Source organism: Pogonomyrmex barbatus, unplaced genomic scaffold, assembly GCF_055798465.1.
Source record: "Pogonomyrmex barbatus isolate J1 unplaced genomic scaffold, ASM5579846v1 scaffold1, whole genome shotgun sequence".
Lineage (NCBI taxonomy): Eukaryota > Metazoa > Arthropoda > Insecta > Hymenoptera > Formicidae > Pogonomyrmex > Pogonomyrmex barbatus.
Window position 1 is genome coordinate 26287946 of NW_028297098.1, and position 15750 is coordinate 26303695.

A 15750-nucleotide genomic window follows, 5' to 3' on the forward strand; every position below is an offset into this window, starting at 1 on the left:
GATCCTGCAGAATTTATCGTTTTCCCCGCGTTCGTTCGCGGACCCGCGTCGTCGCGGCCCGCCCGCCATAAACGGCATCTGCCGATAATATCGGAACGTTTGTTTCGCGATTTTCCTTCAAGTGATATTACCTCAATTTCCTTCGTTAGAAATGTATCGACCGGTGCCGTGATTAATTGAGAAGTACGGCTGTGAATGGTACCGGTGCGCGCGTGAATGTTGTTACGTAGGGATTAAACAATCCTGCAGAAATGCAATTGCGAAACGCTGTTACACGTAGAAAAAAAAAAAAAAGTCAAACCGTATCACTTTCCAACCAGCGGATATTAATCGCTTGCAAGATAATTATATAAATTATCGACAGATTATGAAAAGTGTACGTATGATGTTACGTAATATTTTCTTTTTCTTGTATTATTTTGTATTATGTCTGACGCTTATTCGATTTTCACTCGTCTTTTTTTTTTTATTAAATAAGATTAACGTACAGACTAAATAAAGACAAAAGAGTAAATTATTTTTAATCATACGCACACGTAGAAATCGTGGTTCCCATCTAGAGAGTGAACGACTGATCGTCGAAAAGCGACCGGGAGCGGCTTTTACGAGCGGCCTCGCGCCCAGACACCGAAAGTTGGACGGAACAAGTCCCGAATCGTTGGCTCATGCAAATTCGACGTAGACGTATAGCGCAAATGCTGAAAAATGACCGGCTTAAAATATGCGAGAGTGTACCGTCCGCGATAGGTGAAACTCGACCGCGCGACACACGTAATAAGACCCCCGCGATGTTTCAACGGTTTCTCACTTTCCTCCCCGTTGTTCCCTCCTCATCCCCCGTGGGTCGAGCGAGGCTTTTCCCTTCATCCCATGCCACGGTCGCCGGAATCGGGGGCAGAAAAGGGGGCTCCTCCCCTGTAGTAATATATTTTTCCTTCACTTATGTATATTTTTAATACTGTCCCCGGCGTGATTTACGCAAGCCGGGGAAACTGATGGCAATGCGTTTAACCTTGGCTTACCGCTTAGAGGAGCGGTATATCTCGGCGGCGAATTTTTTAACGTATATAAAAAATTTCCCGCTAGTTTCGCAGTATATATCTTGATGCAAACGCATCATCTTGCATAATTATTTCTAGAAAATATCTATGGTAAAATGTAGTGGCGTAACAATCTCCGCGCGCAAGCGGTATTCCTTTTGAATTATTCCATTAAAGCATTTAACGTAACACAAATGTAACGCATACTTGTAGTCTTAACCACACGTGTGGACTATTTCTATCTATTAAAATCAGCGGAATAGTACTCGTTATCCTAATTGCATGTCACAGCCGCTGCTTTACAATACACTCGCGATAATCAATTCCGTAATTAACTCGCTCTCAAAGAGGAGTCCCTACGCGCGATACTGATCACTACGCCGAGGTCTCATCCAAGGCTCTTCTCTAGTCTCTCGTAACAACGTGACTTCGCGGCGATGCACTACGTGCGGCCCCGCCAGCCAAAGGGATCGCACAATCAGTCATTCGAGATATCGTTTCGCCGCGCGCGGCTGAAAAGGGAGAAATCTCGCCTTGGCTTCATTATCCCGACAATAGTTCCCGGGTCCGCGCGCGGTCCAAAGCGCCAGTCCCTCCTCCTCCTCCTCCTCCGCGCTCCTTCGCGCCTTTCTCCGGCGGCCCCCTTTCACCACTCGTATCACAGCTTCCTCCCTTTCAATCCCCACCCTCGCCAAATCTCGGCCCTCGTTTTCTCGAGGCCGAAAACCGTATATACGTCTCGATGCCGCTTGTATCCCGCTCGCCTCCCTCCCCGCTGTGGCTTTCGTCCCTACCCCCAACGAACGGCCGATGCACGTATAATAGCGAAACCATGCCATAAAGCGGTACCCCCATCATAAAGGCCTCTTCAATCCGAATGAGGAGGAAAAAGAGACTCGAGATGAGAATACCTCCCGTCCTACCTAACTTTTTCCTCCTTCTCCTCACCTTCCACTCCCAGTAGCACACCCTTATTCCGGCTTCGTGGACTCTCTTTTCAGTCCCGGTCCCCCTCTTACCCTTCGGTTGCCGGGGGAGGGGATGGCGATGCTCGCTTGAAGAAGGCCGCGGAGGCTGAGTGCGGAATGGGTCGACGCAGGGGGTTGAAAGCGGCCGGAGGCGAAACGGGGAATGATGGGTAAAAAAGAAAGATGGCAGGAAACACAAGGGAATTCTTGATCTTTTAGCGGGCTGACGCTTTTAATTCACGAGGTCTCTTAATTGTGCCCCGCTATTTGGCGACTTCTCGCCGACTCTGCGAGTAACGGCGTTTGTACGTGTCGGGGTGCGCACTTTCTTCTGTCTCCCTGTCGCGCATCCGGTTTCCTGTTGCCGTCGCCGGTCATCATCGATTCTCCTCGTAATCGCATTTCATTTTATATATCATGCGAGTTTATATTTTACGTTTAAATAATACGACGAGACAATTTTGAAATTAAAAATTGTCTGCTCGAATGTCAATGTGTCATTACTTGTTGCTAAATGTTTTGTGTTTTATACTATTATTTTTAAATTGCTATACACTTTTGTGCTTGTAACATAATTTTTTATCTATGTCACAAAAAAGCCCGAAATTATAAAATATTAAATATTAAACATATACAATATAAAATATTATAAAATAACTTGAACAATTAAAAAAAAAATTTATTCTTTTAATTTGTAAATTGATGATAAACTTTATTACTATTAAAGACATCAAAATCTTCTTTTGTAAAAGCACTCTTATTTCTCTTTCCATCTCTCTTTATTTTTTTCTCCCGCTTGCTTTTCATTTATTCTCTTGTATGCATCTTTGCTTACTCACTTGCTCGTTCGTTCGTTTATTCGCATAATAAATTCATAATATGTAATGCTACAGATTTGTAAGTACCACGGGTAAAAACTATAAATACGGACTTATAAGATTATAATTTACAAAAGGAGAAGCTGACAAGGCAAAGCAAAACTTTAATATCGATCGTTGCAAGGAATGCAAAATATTTGAATAAAAGCGGAAAGCTGGAGCGCTTTCCGTCATATACACTTAGAAAGGAGAAAAAATAAATTTTCACGACGCGAGGCATAGTAAAAAGCACGGAGATAAATTCACATCGACGACATTGGCATCTCGCGAAATGGTGTCGGTATGGATAACTCGCTTGTGTGAATGCCGCAACCTTGTTCTTGTCGTTCTCAGTCGCCGCTGTAAAATATCTGAGAGAAATACGTGTAAGGGAAAACGAATGGGCAGAACGAGGGGGGCGGGAGGGCGCGCGCCGTAGATACCCTCTTACGAGCGGCTTATGTTTCAATTTGTTCGGTCGCAAATAAAATCGCGTTTTACGAGGCGTCAAAATGCCACAATCCAGCGGCCACATCCTTCCAACGAGCTATCGTCCCTTTGTTAATCGACTTATTCTTGACATATTCGAGAATCGCTATTTTAATTAAGTAGAAAAAACACTTCTCTTAAAATCTTTGGAAAAGAGAAATATAATTTTTATTTGAATTTTTAATCAAATAAAGTAAAGTTATTATTGATTGAAGAATAAGATTACATTGCTTATTTTTTATTTTGCAAAGATTCTCTAAATCTCAACATTATAAATATAATTTAACTTACATGAACTTAGTTATAATATGAAAATATTCCGTGTTGATGATACAATCGAGTATAATTAAACTCGAAAAGTCTGGTGAGAATTTTGCATGTCGCGTCGTGCAATGCAACACCGAATACGAAACGTCGGCAATAGGAATCAAAAGAACTCCGACGCGCAATTGTCACCGAAAAATGTCGAAGTCGTCCTCAAACGATGAAGACATCCGGCGATCGATGCAAAATACTTCCGTTCTCCGGTACGTCTGTCTCTTTGAATCTACCTCGTCGTCTGTCCCACCGTTTCTTCCGTCCTTTTCTCAGGTTGGATGCAGACACCACAAATCCTGAAGGAAACAGTCAGTCAGTCAGTCAGTCAGTCTGAAGAATCGTCGTGCTCCTTTCGTATTCATACTTCTCTACTTTTCCCTTTCTTTACGAGAGATAAAGAATCGATAGAAGCTCGAGTTCAATGAGGAGAAGGGGCGCAAGAGGGAAAGACGAGTTTGCGCGAGCTATAAGGACAAAGGGAGAAAGGAGGAAGTGTATATAGCCGGTAAATCCTACATTTTGCAATTCCAATCCTCATGCTGCAATGCTGCATTGTCTCGATTGCGGCGAACGGTAGAAGCGCTTCGGCGCGATCTACCAGTTTCAAGGCTTTGACGTCGCTCGCCATCGAATTGCGATTAATCGCGCGCTGTTTGCGTTTTGCAGTTAATCGGTTGGCGGATGTTTTGTGCGTGTGTTGTGTGCATACGTACGTGTTCCGACGAGCGATCCCGCATAACTCGCAGACTTGTAATTGACGAGCTGTAATCGAAAAGTTGAGGCAGAGGGAAGTATAACTGCCAGAAACTATCACATCGTGGAAATGAAGAGGAAAAGTTGTCCACGAATGATTCGATAAGCGATAAACGTTAAGCGTAATACCGAAACGAATGCCGGGGAAATACAATTAAGATGCTGGATCAGTGCTTCATATCGATGTGAGATTAACATCGGCGTTTCAATTATTATTTCAATTTATATTTCTGGCTCTCGACGCGATTCTTCGTTTAACAAAATGAAAAGTCGTCCCTTTATCACATCTCGTAAAAAGACAAAATGCCAATTTCGCGGAAAATGTAAGGTTTATGCAGCCCGATTATTATCATACTTTTTCATACATATTGATTTATTGCCGTTTTCCTAAAATTACATCTCGAAAGCGCTATTAATCTTGCTGATGCATCTCGGAATATAATCCCGTGTACAAGACAGTCGGTATCGGTAATTAGTGCCGATTCATTTGTCAAAGCAACGGACCGGACCGTTTTCGATTTAATTCCGATGGCGCTTTCGCAGAGTTCCAAGAAAATTACTTCGATCCCTGGGAAGATTCTTAAACGGCGAGCGTTAAACCACCGAAGTGGTAAGCGATCAAAGCTGCTTCATCAGTCAAATATATATAAGCTTTACATGCCGCGGACTTAGGCATTAAAATGTTGCGTAAAACGGCTGTAATAAAATTTCGCGATCTGAATATTGAAAAAAATAACGTAAATTGTGACAAATACATAATTGTGCAAACGTGCTTGAAATGCACAATTGAAATGTTGAACCACAAAATGGAAAATTTGCTTGGATTTCGTAAGAAATATGACTCCTATGGCGTTTTACAATTGAGAGACAAGCAGATCAGAATTGCGTCAGGCGAGGGTATGACTTCGCATGATCGCGTACGTATTTCATACTCGCGCGTGATCCCGAATCGCATTAAAATAATACCATTAACTGGGTCGGAAACACAATGCTCGTCAGTTACAATTCGCGGAATTGTTCCGCGCGACGAGTCACGCGGCTGACCTCACGTCAAACATTTAAAGACCCTCTGTTTTTCTTGCCGCAGATCCACACCGCGGATCTGGGTTAGCTTACCTTGAATTAGCATACTTCCATGTCCCTTTCTAGGCTATAGGTTTTTCCCACGAGATTAGTATATAGGAGAAATAAGTGTTTTGCAAGTGTAAACGTGAGAAATATGAAACTGCGCAAAATGTTTTTGGCACTTATATTATCTACTTATTTTTGCGTTTCCGCTCTGCGTTTTATGCGGATTATACATCACGACGCGTTGCATTTTCCATTTGCGAAAAATTCTCTGTGTACAAAAGTGAGTAATGAATAAAGCAAAGCGTTACTCTATTATGTCGGGATAATTGGAAAAGGTGGAAAGTGTCCAACAATTGAAGTTTGAGAGGACATAAGAAAAGCTGGTCTCATTCCACGAGCGTTGTACCGTAAACGATTAATGATGAGAAACGAGAATCAACTTTCTAAAGAAGAATCGCTGCTCTTTTTGACCCAGGTTACCGGCGCGATATCGATCGTTCGCCGAACGGCAGAGAGGGACCAATTAAGGACACTATTCGTTTCCACAGCTGCGAGTCGAGATACTTCCGCGTTTACTTCATGAAATACTTCTTTAACTCCCGTAGATACGCCGTGTACATATCCCGGCGCCAAACACTTGTCGCTTCATGATTCAGGAGCGGAAGAAGAGAAAGAAGCATAGGAAGAAGAGACGACGCGAAGGTGCGAAAGAGAGGGGAGAAAGCAGAATACCGACGACTGAAGACGAGGAGGGTAGAGCAATAGTTGGCGGCGCGGGAGAGAGAGAGAGAGAGAGAGAGAGAGAGAGAGAGAGAGAGAGAGAGAGAGAGAGAGAGAGAGAGAGAGAGAGAGAGAGAGAGAGAGAGAAGGGGATGAAGGGACAAGCGAGAGTGCAGGAAGGAAGAAGCGGGAATTCTGAAGGGTAGAGCGAGATAGTGCGGGCGACGCGACGCGAAGCGAGGGCGCGAACAGGGGATGAGGAGGGATGGAAGGCGTCGGTGCATGCGCAAGAATTTCACACGTGAGCCCGCGAATCCGCGAGAGAGGTTCGCCTCGAGCGCGAGGCTTCCTGTCGCTTCAGTGTCGTGCGCGATTCCGTACGCGGCGCTTGGTGAGGTGGCAACTGTGTCGGAACACGAGTCGCCACGCTCTCTCGCCGACAGATCGGTGACAGATCGCACACGCGGCGCACACTTCAGGCCCCGGAGGTCCCATCGCGAGATCCTCCTCGCAGTGACGATCAAGCTCGACGATCGATCTCGCCGCGCGGAAAATCGTAATGCAACGACGATCGCGGGATTGGGAGATCGAGTCGCAAACGAGAAACATCGAGACTCGCATTGATCATGGGAAAACTCGACACGCGCGATTGGCACGCGTTTAGATAGAAACATGCTGGAGCCTGATACCCTTCGATAATCACTCGCACGGAATAATACGACCGACGGCGTCAAAATGACGCGGGTCTAATAGAAACAGTTTGGCAGCCGGGAGAGGATTAATCTTCAGACCTGACTAAAGCCCGGGGTCCCACCGGTAGACAGGTGGCTTGTCAGTCATCCCGCCGCGAAATAGGAGCTCGTGCCGCGATAAAGCCACGCGATAGTAAATCACAAGTTGGCGGGATTTCGCGCGGCTGTCAGGCGGAAACGCTGTTCCACTCCGCTCCGTTCCGAGCTGACAACACCCTCTTCGGCACGTCACGCGGCCGACAGGCGTGTTTTACGAAATGCATCGCGCCAAAACGACGATCTCCTGAGGAATTTCGCCGCCGACCCGGTCATCGTCGCCATTGTCGTCGTCGTTATCTTTATTATTGTCATTACTGCGAAACGAGCCCGCTGACCTGCCCGACGCGATTCTCGCTCGTCAGCCCGCCGTAAATAACCGTCACGCACTTTGGCGAGCACGGCTGGCGAAGTCCTCGGGTCGCGTGTACATGTGTGTTGCCACGGTGGAATCCCGTTCGTAATGACTCGTAATTGCGCGGAGGAGGAGCCGACGTCGAGCTGGAACGATTTAAGGGACACCTAGCAGCGCCACCCGCACCCTCCGTTTATAATGATTAGGTGCACGCGACTACGGGGATTACCTGGTTGAAGTGGAGGACCCCGAGGTGCCCCGAGACGCGAGGGTGGACGGAGAGACGCGGAGAGGCTAACGTGAGGTTGAAATCTGAATACGGAGGGGAGGGGGGTGGTTGATCGCGACCCCGGCGAACTTCGTCCCTGGTACCTCTCGGCCAAACGATCCGACGAGGTGGTTGATCGTTAACACGCTCGGGTGCGGATCATCGGCATTTTCACGGCGTACTCGGTCGTTGAAAAGAATTCAATTGGAAGGTGAGGTCAATTTCACGATTATCATCTATTTTCGTCCCGTCCCCCCTTCCTCTCCCCTATCTCATCGCGATTATCCTTCGCTTCTGTTCCACTTCCTTTTTCCCTTCCCGTACTCTCGTTTGTTTCACGGCATGAAATCGATAGGATAATGGGCGACAGTAGGGCAAATATGACGTCAGAATACATCTAAATACAACGCTCCGATAAAGCGCTTACTCAATCATTAAAGCCTACCTAATTATTAACCGTTTAGTTTTCTCTCTGATTAAATCTTACAGAGAAAATGCAAATTTGTGATATCGAGAGTTCGCATTAAAAATAGTCCGAATCTGAATACGTTTTCACAAATCTCTATACAATATTGTAACAGTCAGATTTATCTAACATTATAATTTCTTCTCTTTTGTTCCGCATCATTATGTATCGAAAGATTACATTTATTCGACTGTAACAATTGCTGTAACATTTTCATTTTCACTTTTTTTGAAAATTTAACGTGGCGAGATCATACCGGCTTCGATCGTCGTTCGGTCCCCGCTATTCTTTCATCTGTCGCGTGTTCGTGCGGGATGCGGTCGCGCATCATTCCTCTTAATGTTCGCCGACGATCCGTAAATCCCGCTGAAAAACGCGGCACTCTCGGTTCCTCCGCCTTTCTTCCTCGTCCCGGTACGCCCGGCGCGCTCCATTTCCCCATCCCTCGCGAGCTTTGCAATGTTCGCCGACGTACGAGTGGCTCGCTCGGGGGTTTTCATCTCGACGGTCTAACGAGCTCGATTACGCTCATCGGATTTCATTCGCGACGGTAGCGATGCTGTTGGATCGCCGTATTTCACGCCGCCGGTCGATCCCTCCTTACGAATCGCAGCCACGTCGCGCAAGCGTGGCGAAAATAAGAGGGATGGAGAGGAAAAAGGGTAATGCGGCGCGCGGCGGCGGCAGCGGTTTTCCGAGAGAGGGTAATGAAATTTTTAAGAAACCAGCGGCTCGGTGGGAACGTTGCTGGGAAATGTTAACTTGGAACGTGGACTCACGTACACTGAAAATTAAGTAATGGGATGCAATTTTCATTCTTGCTCTTCGACATTCCCTTTATTCATTACTCTTTGTCATTAATTTTAATCAAACGTAAAATGAACACGCGGTTTCATGCATTATTGATCGCGTGGAGGGTAGTATTAAAGACACGATGATATTAAAATATAGTCGTTGCCCGCCGTGTCGATGAATACCGAAGATCGGTGTGGGAAAGCTCGGATTAATAAGAAATCTTTCCTCGAGAAGTACATTCGACACGAAAGCCACATTTTCAGCGTTCTTCGCGGTTGCATTCATCCTCCAGCTGACGGGCTTCATTACCCTCATTGGATTTCGCTAAAAGTCGTCTCTCTCTCTCTTTCTCTCGTGCGAGTAGTCAAAAATCCGTCCGGCGAGATAAAGAAAAAATTGTACAATGTATATATTTTCCTTGCGCAAACCGCAGCGCATTTTAATCAAAATCGCAATACTTTGACAAATAACTTCCATATATTCGTATCCTTTAACAAGTGGACGGAAAACATTGCTCTCAAGGGACAAGCCATATCTCAATGGAAATACCAATTTTTAAAATAATTTAAGTTGCACATATAATTTAAGTATATTACTGTGGGAAGAGAGTTGCTGGTGCTATTACGAAGTATATCGTACTCGATTTCGAATGTTCGCTTCGAAGACCGACGACCCTTGTAATGCGTCTGGCTTTCAGGGCGTAATGGACACGTCACCGACGTTAAGCATCGGCGGTTCGAGGGCCAGAGCGGCCCTTTTGACCACCAGCGGCACCGGAACCGGCAGCACCGACAGACGGGTCGTCTTTTTAGCAAGTCAACCCTCGGTCGGCAGCAGTCACGAGACCAAAACCTGGCCTCACCACTGGTCGCCGCACACGGTATGTACTTCATCAGCCTACAAAGGCCTACAGCGCAGTCGAGTGACTTATCGACGAGGATTCAAATTAGCTACAATTCTAAAAGATTAACTGAAAAAAAATGTGCGTGATTCACACATTTTCGTTTACTCTTTAAAGAAGAGTTCGTTCTTGAATTATTTTCGGAATTATATAATTATTATATTTTTTCATATATTTTTTTTCTGTTAAAATATATTTTTTTATGTACACGCGCTTTCAGTTATTTTTTAAAGTGATATTATTCAATTTGTTCGCTATATCTCTTTAACATCATTCATTTTATATACAATATATTAAATATTTCAATTTTCATAGAAATTTATTTAAATCGCGTAAATGGACTGACAAATTTTTTTTTAATCGCGCTATTGAATTTTGTACACTGTACTTCAATTGTATTTCGATTGTCGTGTCGGTGTCGTGTCGAGCAGATTTGCAACTCTTTTCCCTCTTTTCGATATTTTCACCGTTGGTTACTGTTTGCCTCTTTTACAATCGTTGCGCAATCGTTGGCGCAACGAATGACAAGTAATGCGCTAATGAAGCAATCAGAGGACACGCGGAGATTTAATTATAGTGGAAGTTCGTGTTGCGCGAGCGCCAACCAGAGCGAAATTACTTCGTCATGAACAATGGGGGGATCGATTCGCGCGAGCCGTTCGCACTTTTACGACACGCGGAATTATGCCGCGACGCGTATAGGCCGATAGGATGCAATCGAAATTAAAATGGCCTGGCCCTATCGATGCCACGCTCTGGGACATAAACGTCGCGATATGCTGACGCACGGAAATATCTATACTGCCGCGACGGGCATTCGCGCGGCGACAGGTGACAATTCTCGAAATAATTAATGCATGGAGATTGACGAAGCTGTGAAATAAATAACACGAAATCGAGCCGCCGATAATCAACCTGCCGCTCAGTCAAATCAGAGTCCGACTCGGAATTAGCGGAATTAATTAGACGAGACAGAAAAAGAAAGATAATATTACGGGGTTTGTAGAAAAAAATTTCTTCTCAAGTTTTTTTATTGCATCAAGCCATCATTTCGCAAATATCTGATTTTTACAAGGTATTAAATCGAGGTTAACTCCTAATTATTCGGAGGATGAACAGAGACTCAAAAACAAGAAAGAAAGTTGATATGAACTTAGGTCCGAAAACGCGTTGTTTTCGAGTTATCGCCATTTTTACATTGAAATTTGAAATTGCTTTGCTTTTTAATTTTTCTGTCAAAATTAAAAGAAGAAATGGTCTTTATGAGTTTTATAACATAATTAAAGTCAAATAAAAGTTGCAGGCTGCTTTAACACTATTCAGGATGCACAACTGTGAAGTCCTGATTTCTGCCAAGAGATGCTAGGCGAGCTGTATTTCCACATGATGCATCCTGTGTAGTGCTAAAGCAGCCCGCAATTTTTATTTAACTTTAATTATGTTATAAAACTCATAAAAACCATCTCTTCTTCCAATTTTGACAAAAAAATTCGAAAGCAAAGCAATTTAAAATTTTAATATAAAAATGACAATAATTCGAAAACAATGCAATTCTAGATCTATATTCGCACCAACTTTTTTTCTTGTTTTTGAGTTCCCAATCACCCTCCGAATCGACGATCGACTTGCACTTTTAAAACATCCTGTATATAAACTCGAAATCTAATTAATTGTACGCAAGAATACTCCAGAATCTTGAACCTAGAAAAAAATAAGAACCGTTCGTTGTTGACACAATCAATGTTTGTCCGTTCTGCCCGACGTTTTCTGGGGAAACAGATTTTTGATCCGGGCAAATATCACGATGTCGACACGCGAGAGCGAGTTATACCGAGCCAGGCCGAACCGGGCCGGGCCGGCGCGAAAATGAATCGCCCAGATTCGATTCCGATGCATTTAGCGCATTGACTGTTATCGCTCGTGTCGGCCGGCCTGACGACGATACGGGCTCGCTTTGGCATTGTGATTCCCCCTTTGGTGGGAGAAATGCACGACTCTCTTTCGCTCCGTCCCCCCCTTCACCCCACACACACACACACACACACACACACACACACACACACACACACACACACACACACACACACACACACACACACACACACACACACACACACACACACACACACACACACACACACACACACACACACACACACACACACACACACACACACACACACACACACACACACACACACACACACACACACACACACACACACACACACACACACACACACACACACACACACACACACACACACACACACACACACACACACACACACACTCGTCGGGCAGAACTCTCTCTCTCTCTCTCTCTCTCTCTCTCTCTCTCTCTCTCTCTCTCTCGCGCGATGCATCGCGCACGCGGAGCGGACAACCCCTCGCAACATTCGGAATTCTGAATTCCGCTCGTCACCCGCACGTGATATTCGATTGCGTGCGCGTGCACGCGAGAGCCATGTATGCGGGATATATGGCGGATTGTATGGGCCGAAGGGGCGGGGTACAGCGGGTAGAAGGGACGCGGATGAACGGGGCCCCGGGGGGGCGTCGGGCGATATTTCGGAGGAGTTCAGTACACGCGGATAGCACGGTTATTAATTTAACGGCGATGGATACGGGCTTGAGAGACTATCATTTCGGTTCTCTCGCCTCCGTATGCCAGTGGTACGTATATCATGTAAGCGCTCGTGTTCGTGTGACGTCGCATATGAGAAAGTCCAGCAGACATTATTGAGACAACTTTTGGATAATTTGCGACGGATTTCTCTTTGGGTTTCTCCTCTTGCCGACGTGTCAATATGACATTCGGCCAGCACAGCGAGCAAATAGACGTGCTGAAAATAGCATTACGACTATCTTCGTGGTCGCTCGGCATTGCGGGTTTAAATATTTCATGGCGCAGCTCGAATGACTCGGAACGATTTTCGATATGAGAACTCCGTTACGACACCGTGATTAATTACGAGACGTGAGCTGCTATTGGCTCCGCGACTTCTGAACGTTTTATATACCCACTAGAGTGTAGACATATATCTAGGTTTAGCTGATCACTCCCGTCATGCCTGGTGGTTCCAATCTTAGTTTTATTATTCGATCCGCTACGTTCCAGTTTCCCCGACGCTAATTACTGCCAGCAGTAATTCGGCTTCTGACTGAAATTCAAGCCTTTGTCCTGTGCACTTTGTAATCCAGATAAAAACGCGCAATTAGGCTAACCGATCGATCGTAGATACGAAAAACATGCGAGTTGACATGCAATACGTGAGAACAATTGGAGAACAAATGGGTAGTCGCGATCCGTCCGAACGTCTGCTCCGTAAGTGTTAACGAAGGATAAGAGGGCCGTGCGGACTCCCGTTCGAGGTAAATGGTTTTGAGGGCGGTCGCGAGCTCTCCGGAGAGACGGAAAAGTTCCGCCGGACGAATCCCGAGTGCTCGTCGCTCGGCGATTCCAGATGGTAATTTGATACCCGCGGAAAATACTACGAGGCAAGGATCTCGTTACGCGTTTCACGATGTACATCATCAGAGGTCAATCTTGACTGTAGCGCGTAGCTTTATGGGGCTGCTCCTCCTCTCCCCTCCCCCTCCTCATTTCCCTGCCGTTTTCCCTCCGTTTTAACTCCGAGGCCGCGTGCGCGGTTATAGGGCGCCGCATCACCGGCGAACCCCCTGTTTAACTCCCGGGCAGGGGGGTTGGGGCATTTGCATAGTTATTCAGCCGCGCCGGATGAAACGTCGTTACGGGCCGGCCTTCGAGAATTTCGCCGTCGAAATTATCGACCACCGGCGGCGATTGCGCCTTTCATTCGCGCCCCCGTGTTTCTGTCGCGACGTAAAACGCGGCAAGTGGCCTAGGCTATAAATTGACGGCTGATTCTAACCCTAACCCTTTCAGACCTGTCTGTGTCCGTGTATTTATTAGGAAAGGGAGAGGGAGAGAGAGAGAGAGAGAGAGAGAGAGAGAGAGAGACTCCACGGAACTTTAATTCAAATAGTTTCCACACGACGCGGAAGACAATTTAAGAGTTCCAAGGGAATTTTTAGACTCAAATTGCAGTTTCGAGATTCGCGCTTCATTATGCATAAGATGAGAAACGCAAGAATTCTCGCGTGACGCTGCATATTTACTCGATTCGCTTTTCGGATTTCAAATTATGTTAAATTACGAATATCGCTCTTCAGTTAATAACGGCTCGGTTATCGAATTAACGTGGATTAAATGGAAATGAATAGATTACTACCGGTCGTTCAGATTCGATCAATAATTCAAGCTAGAACGAATTAAGAAGCAGCACCCCGGCGCTTCCCTTCCCCTCGCACTCTCCTCCTCCCCCCCCCCCGTTTCGCGTATAAGTCGGGAAACGTAATAGCCCCGCACGCGTTTTGTCGCGGCGCCGGTTCTTCGGCGGTCGATAAGTGGGCCAATCATACGTAATGGGGCTTAATTCGAGTAATTCGGTAATTAGCGTCGGAATGCGCTCGGCGATTCTGAGCGCGGTACCTTTTCGCGCGCAATTGCGAGGCGTAATCGATATGGAGCGTTTCGGATGACGGCAATTGGGTATTATTTACTCCGTCGTGCAAACACTTCCAAGGTAATCAAAGGCAAATATTGTTTCCACCGCGGTTGGCACCACCGTGTCGCGAAGCGAGATAGATACAAGCCTCCTTTCCTAATTGGTAGTTTAACCGGCTAATTGTGCGCGCAATTTATACCGCGTGCCGGAACTCTCGGCACTACACTTTGAGAGACGACACCTCTTGTTCGCCGCGGGATTATATTTGTCGCGTAATCTTCCTCGTCAGTTATCGGAAGCGAGCGAAACAATTACAGAAACAATGGTGATAATGACAACGCTATTGTAACATTTTGTTTATGTAATTCGAACACCATTTGTGAGAAATTTTTACAACGATCCCTTGGTACGAGATATAAGAAATTCTTAAAAAGGGAGATATTTTTAATTCTTTAAATAATTGTTATACGTGTTTAATATTAATACGTTGAACATTCGTGATATTGCTGTATAAAAGTTACGTTATTCTTCTTGCTAACACGGCTCGCAATAAGTGCGTCCCCTGATCTCTCGCTCATAATCCAGAGAATTAGTCTCGCATTATGATGGCGCTATTAGATCGACCGTTAAGCACCGTTCAACGACGTACTAACGGAGTTTCCCACGTTCTACATGGCACAGATTTACGCCCATCAGCATGCGGAATCCGCGAGTCGCCTTAAAGGATGAAATTAATATCACGCCAGGCGCACCCCCGCCGATCTCATTTAATTTTCCAACCGATCGAAAATAATTTCCACTTCTCGAAAATAATTTCCTCCCTTCTCTTTTCTCCCAACTTTTCCTCGTGTACTCCTCCCTCTTGTGCCAGTTGAAGGAAAAGATGCGAACGCGCAGAAACCGGATACATTTTTTTTATCGCGAATTGTCCGCGAGGCATCGCTGATGAAAGTTCGCAAAAATTTCGCGGTTTCCGGCCGCGCGGACTCGACTCGAAGTTTGCCACCGCCGATTTCCCCGCCGTCGTAAATCAGGATCGCTCGATGACATTTTACCGTGCGTGTTTTCCCCACCTTCCTCGCTCTTTCTCTCTCTTCGTCTCTCCGTCTACCATCGGAACCATCCCCTCGTATTCGCGAATATTTTTTTCTATCCTCGCCGTTTTCCCGTCACTTTCTCGCGTACCATTCCTTCTGTCATTTCCAGCTCTCTTTCTCCTGATTCGTATCGGTCTCTCTCTCTCTCTCTCTCCTTTCTCTTTTTCTCCTTCTCTCTTTTTCCTTCTCTCAACAGAGACTTTTCCTCAAACTTCCCTTCGACACCATTCGCGCCTCCTATATCCACCCACGTCCATTCGTATTCTCGTGGCCTGCTATATCATAGCGTATCAACTGTTTTGTCAGTTTCCGGCACGAGCGCCAGATGAATG

General features: G+C 45.7%; 1 protein-coding gene and 1 long non-coding RNA gene across 6 annotated transcripts in view; one reads left to right on the forward strand and one right to left on the reverse strand.

Annotated features, from left to right (window-relative positions):
- Window positions 1-15750, reverse strand: part of LOC148938307 (uncharacterized) — a 203865-nt gene that overhangs the window by 12961 nt on the left and 175154 nt on the right. The gene's annotated exons all lie outside the window — the stretch shown is intronic.
- The window catches only part of Scgdelta (sarcoglycan delta), a 187968-nt gene continuing 178748 nt past the window's right edge, over window positions 6531-15750 (forward strand). The window contains exons 1-2 of one of the 3 annotated variants that reach the window (XM_089083594.1): window positions 6531-7838; window positions 9586-9768. In XM_089083594.1, coding sequence (XP_088939720.1) covers window positions 9592-9768 — 177 coding nt within the window. In that variant the 5' untranslated portion in view covers window positions 6531-7838; window positions 9586-9591. Of the gene's footprint in view, window positions 7839-9585; window positions 9769-15750 lie in introns of those variants that run through there. The other 2 variants (XM_011646957.2, XM_089083606.1) reach the window with 2 other exon arrangements.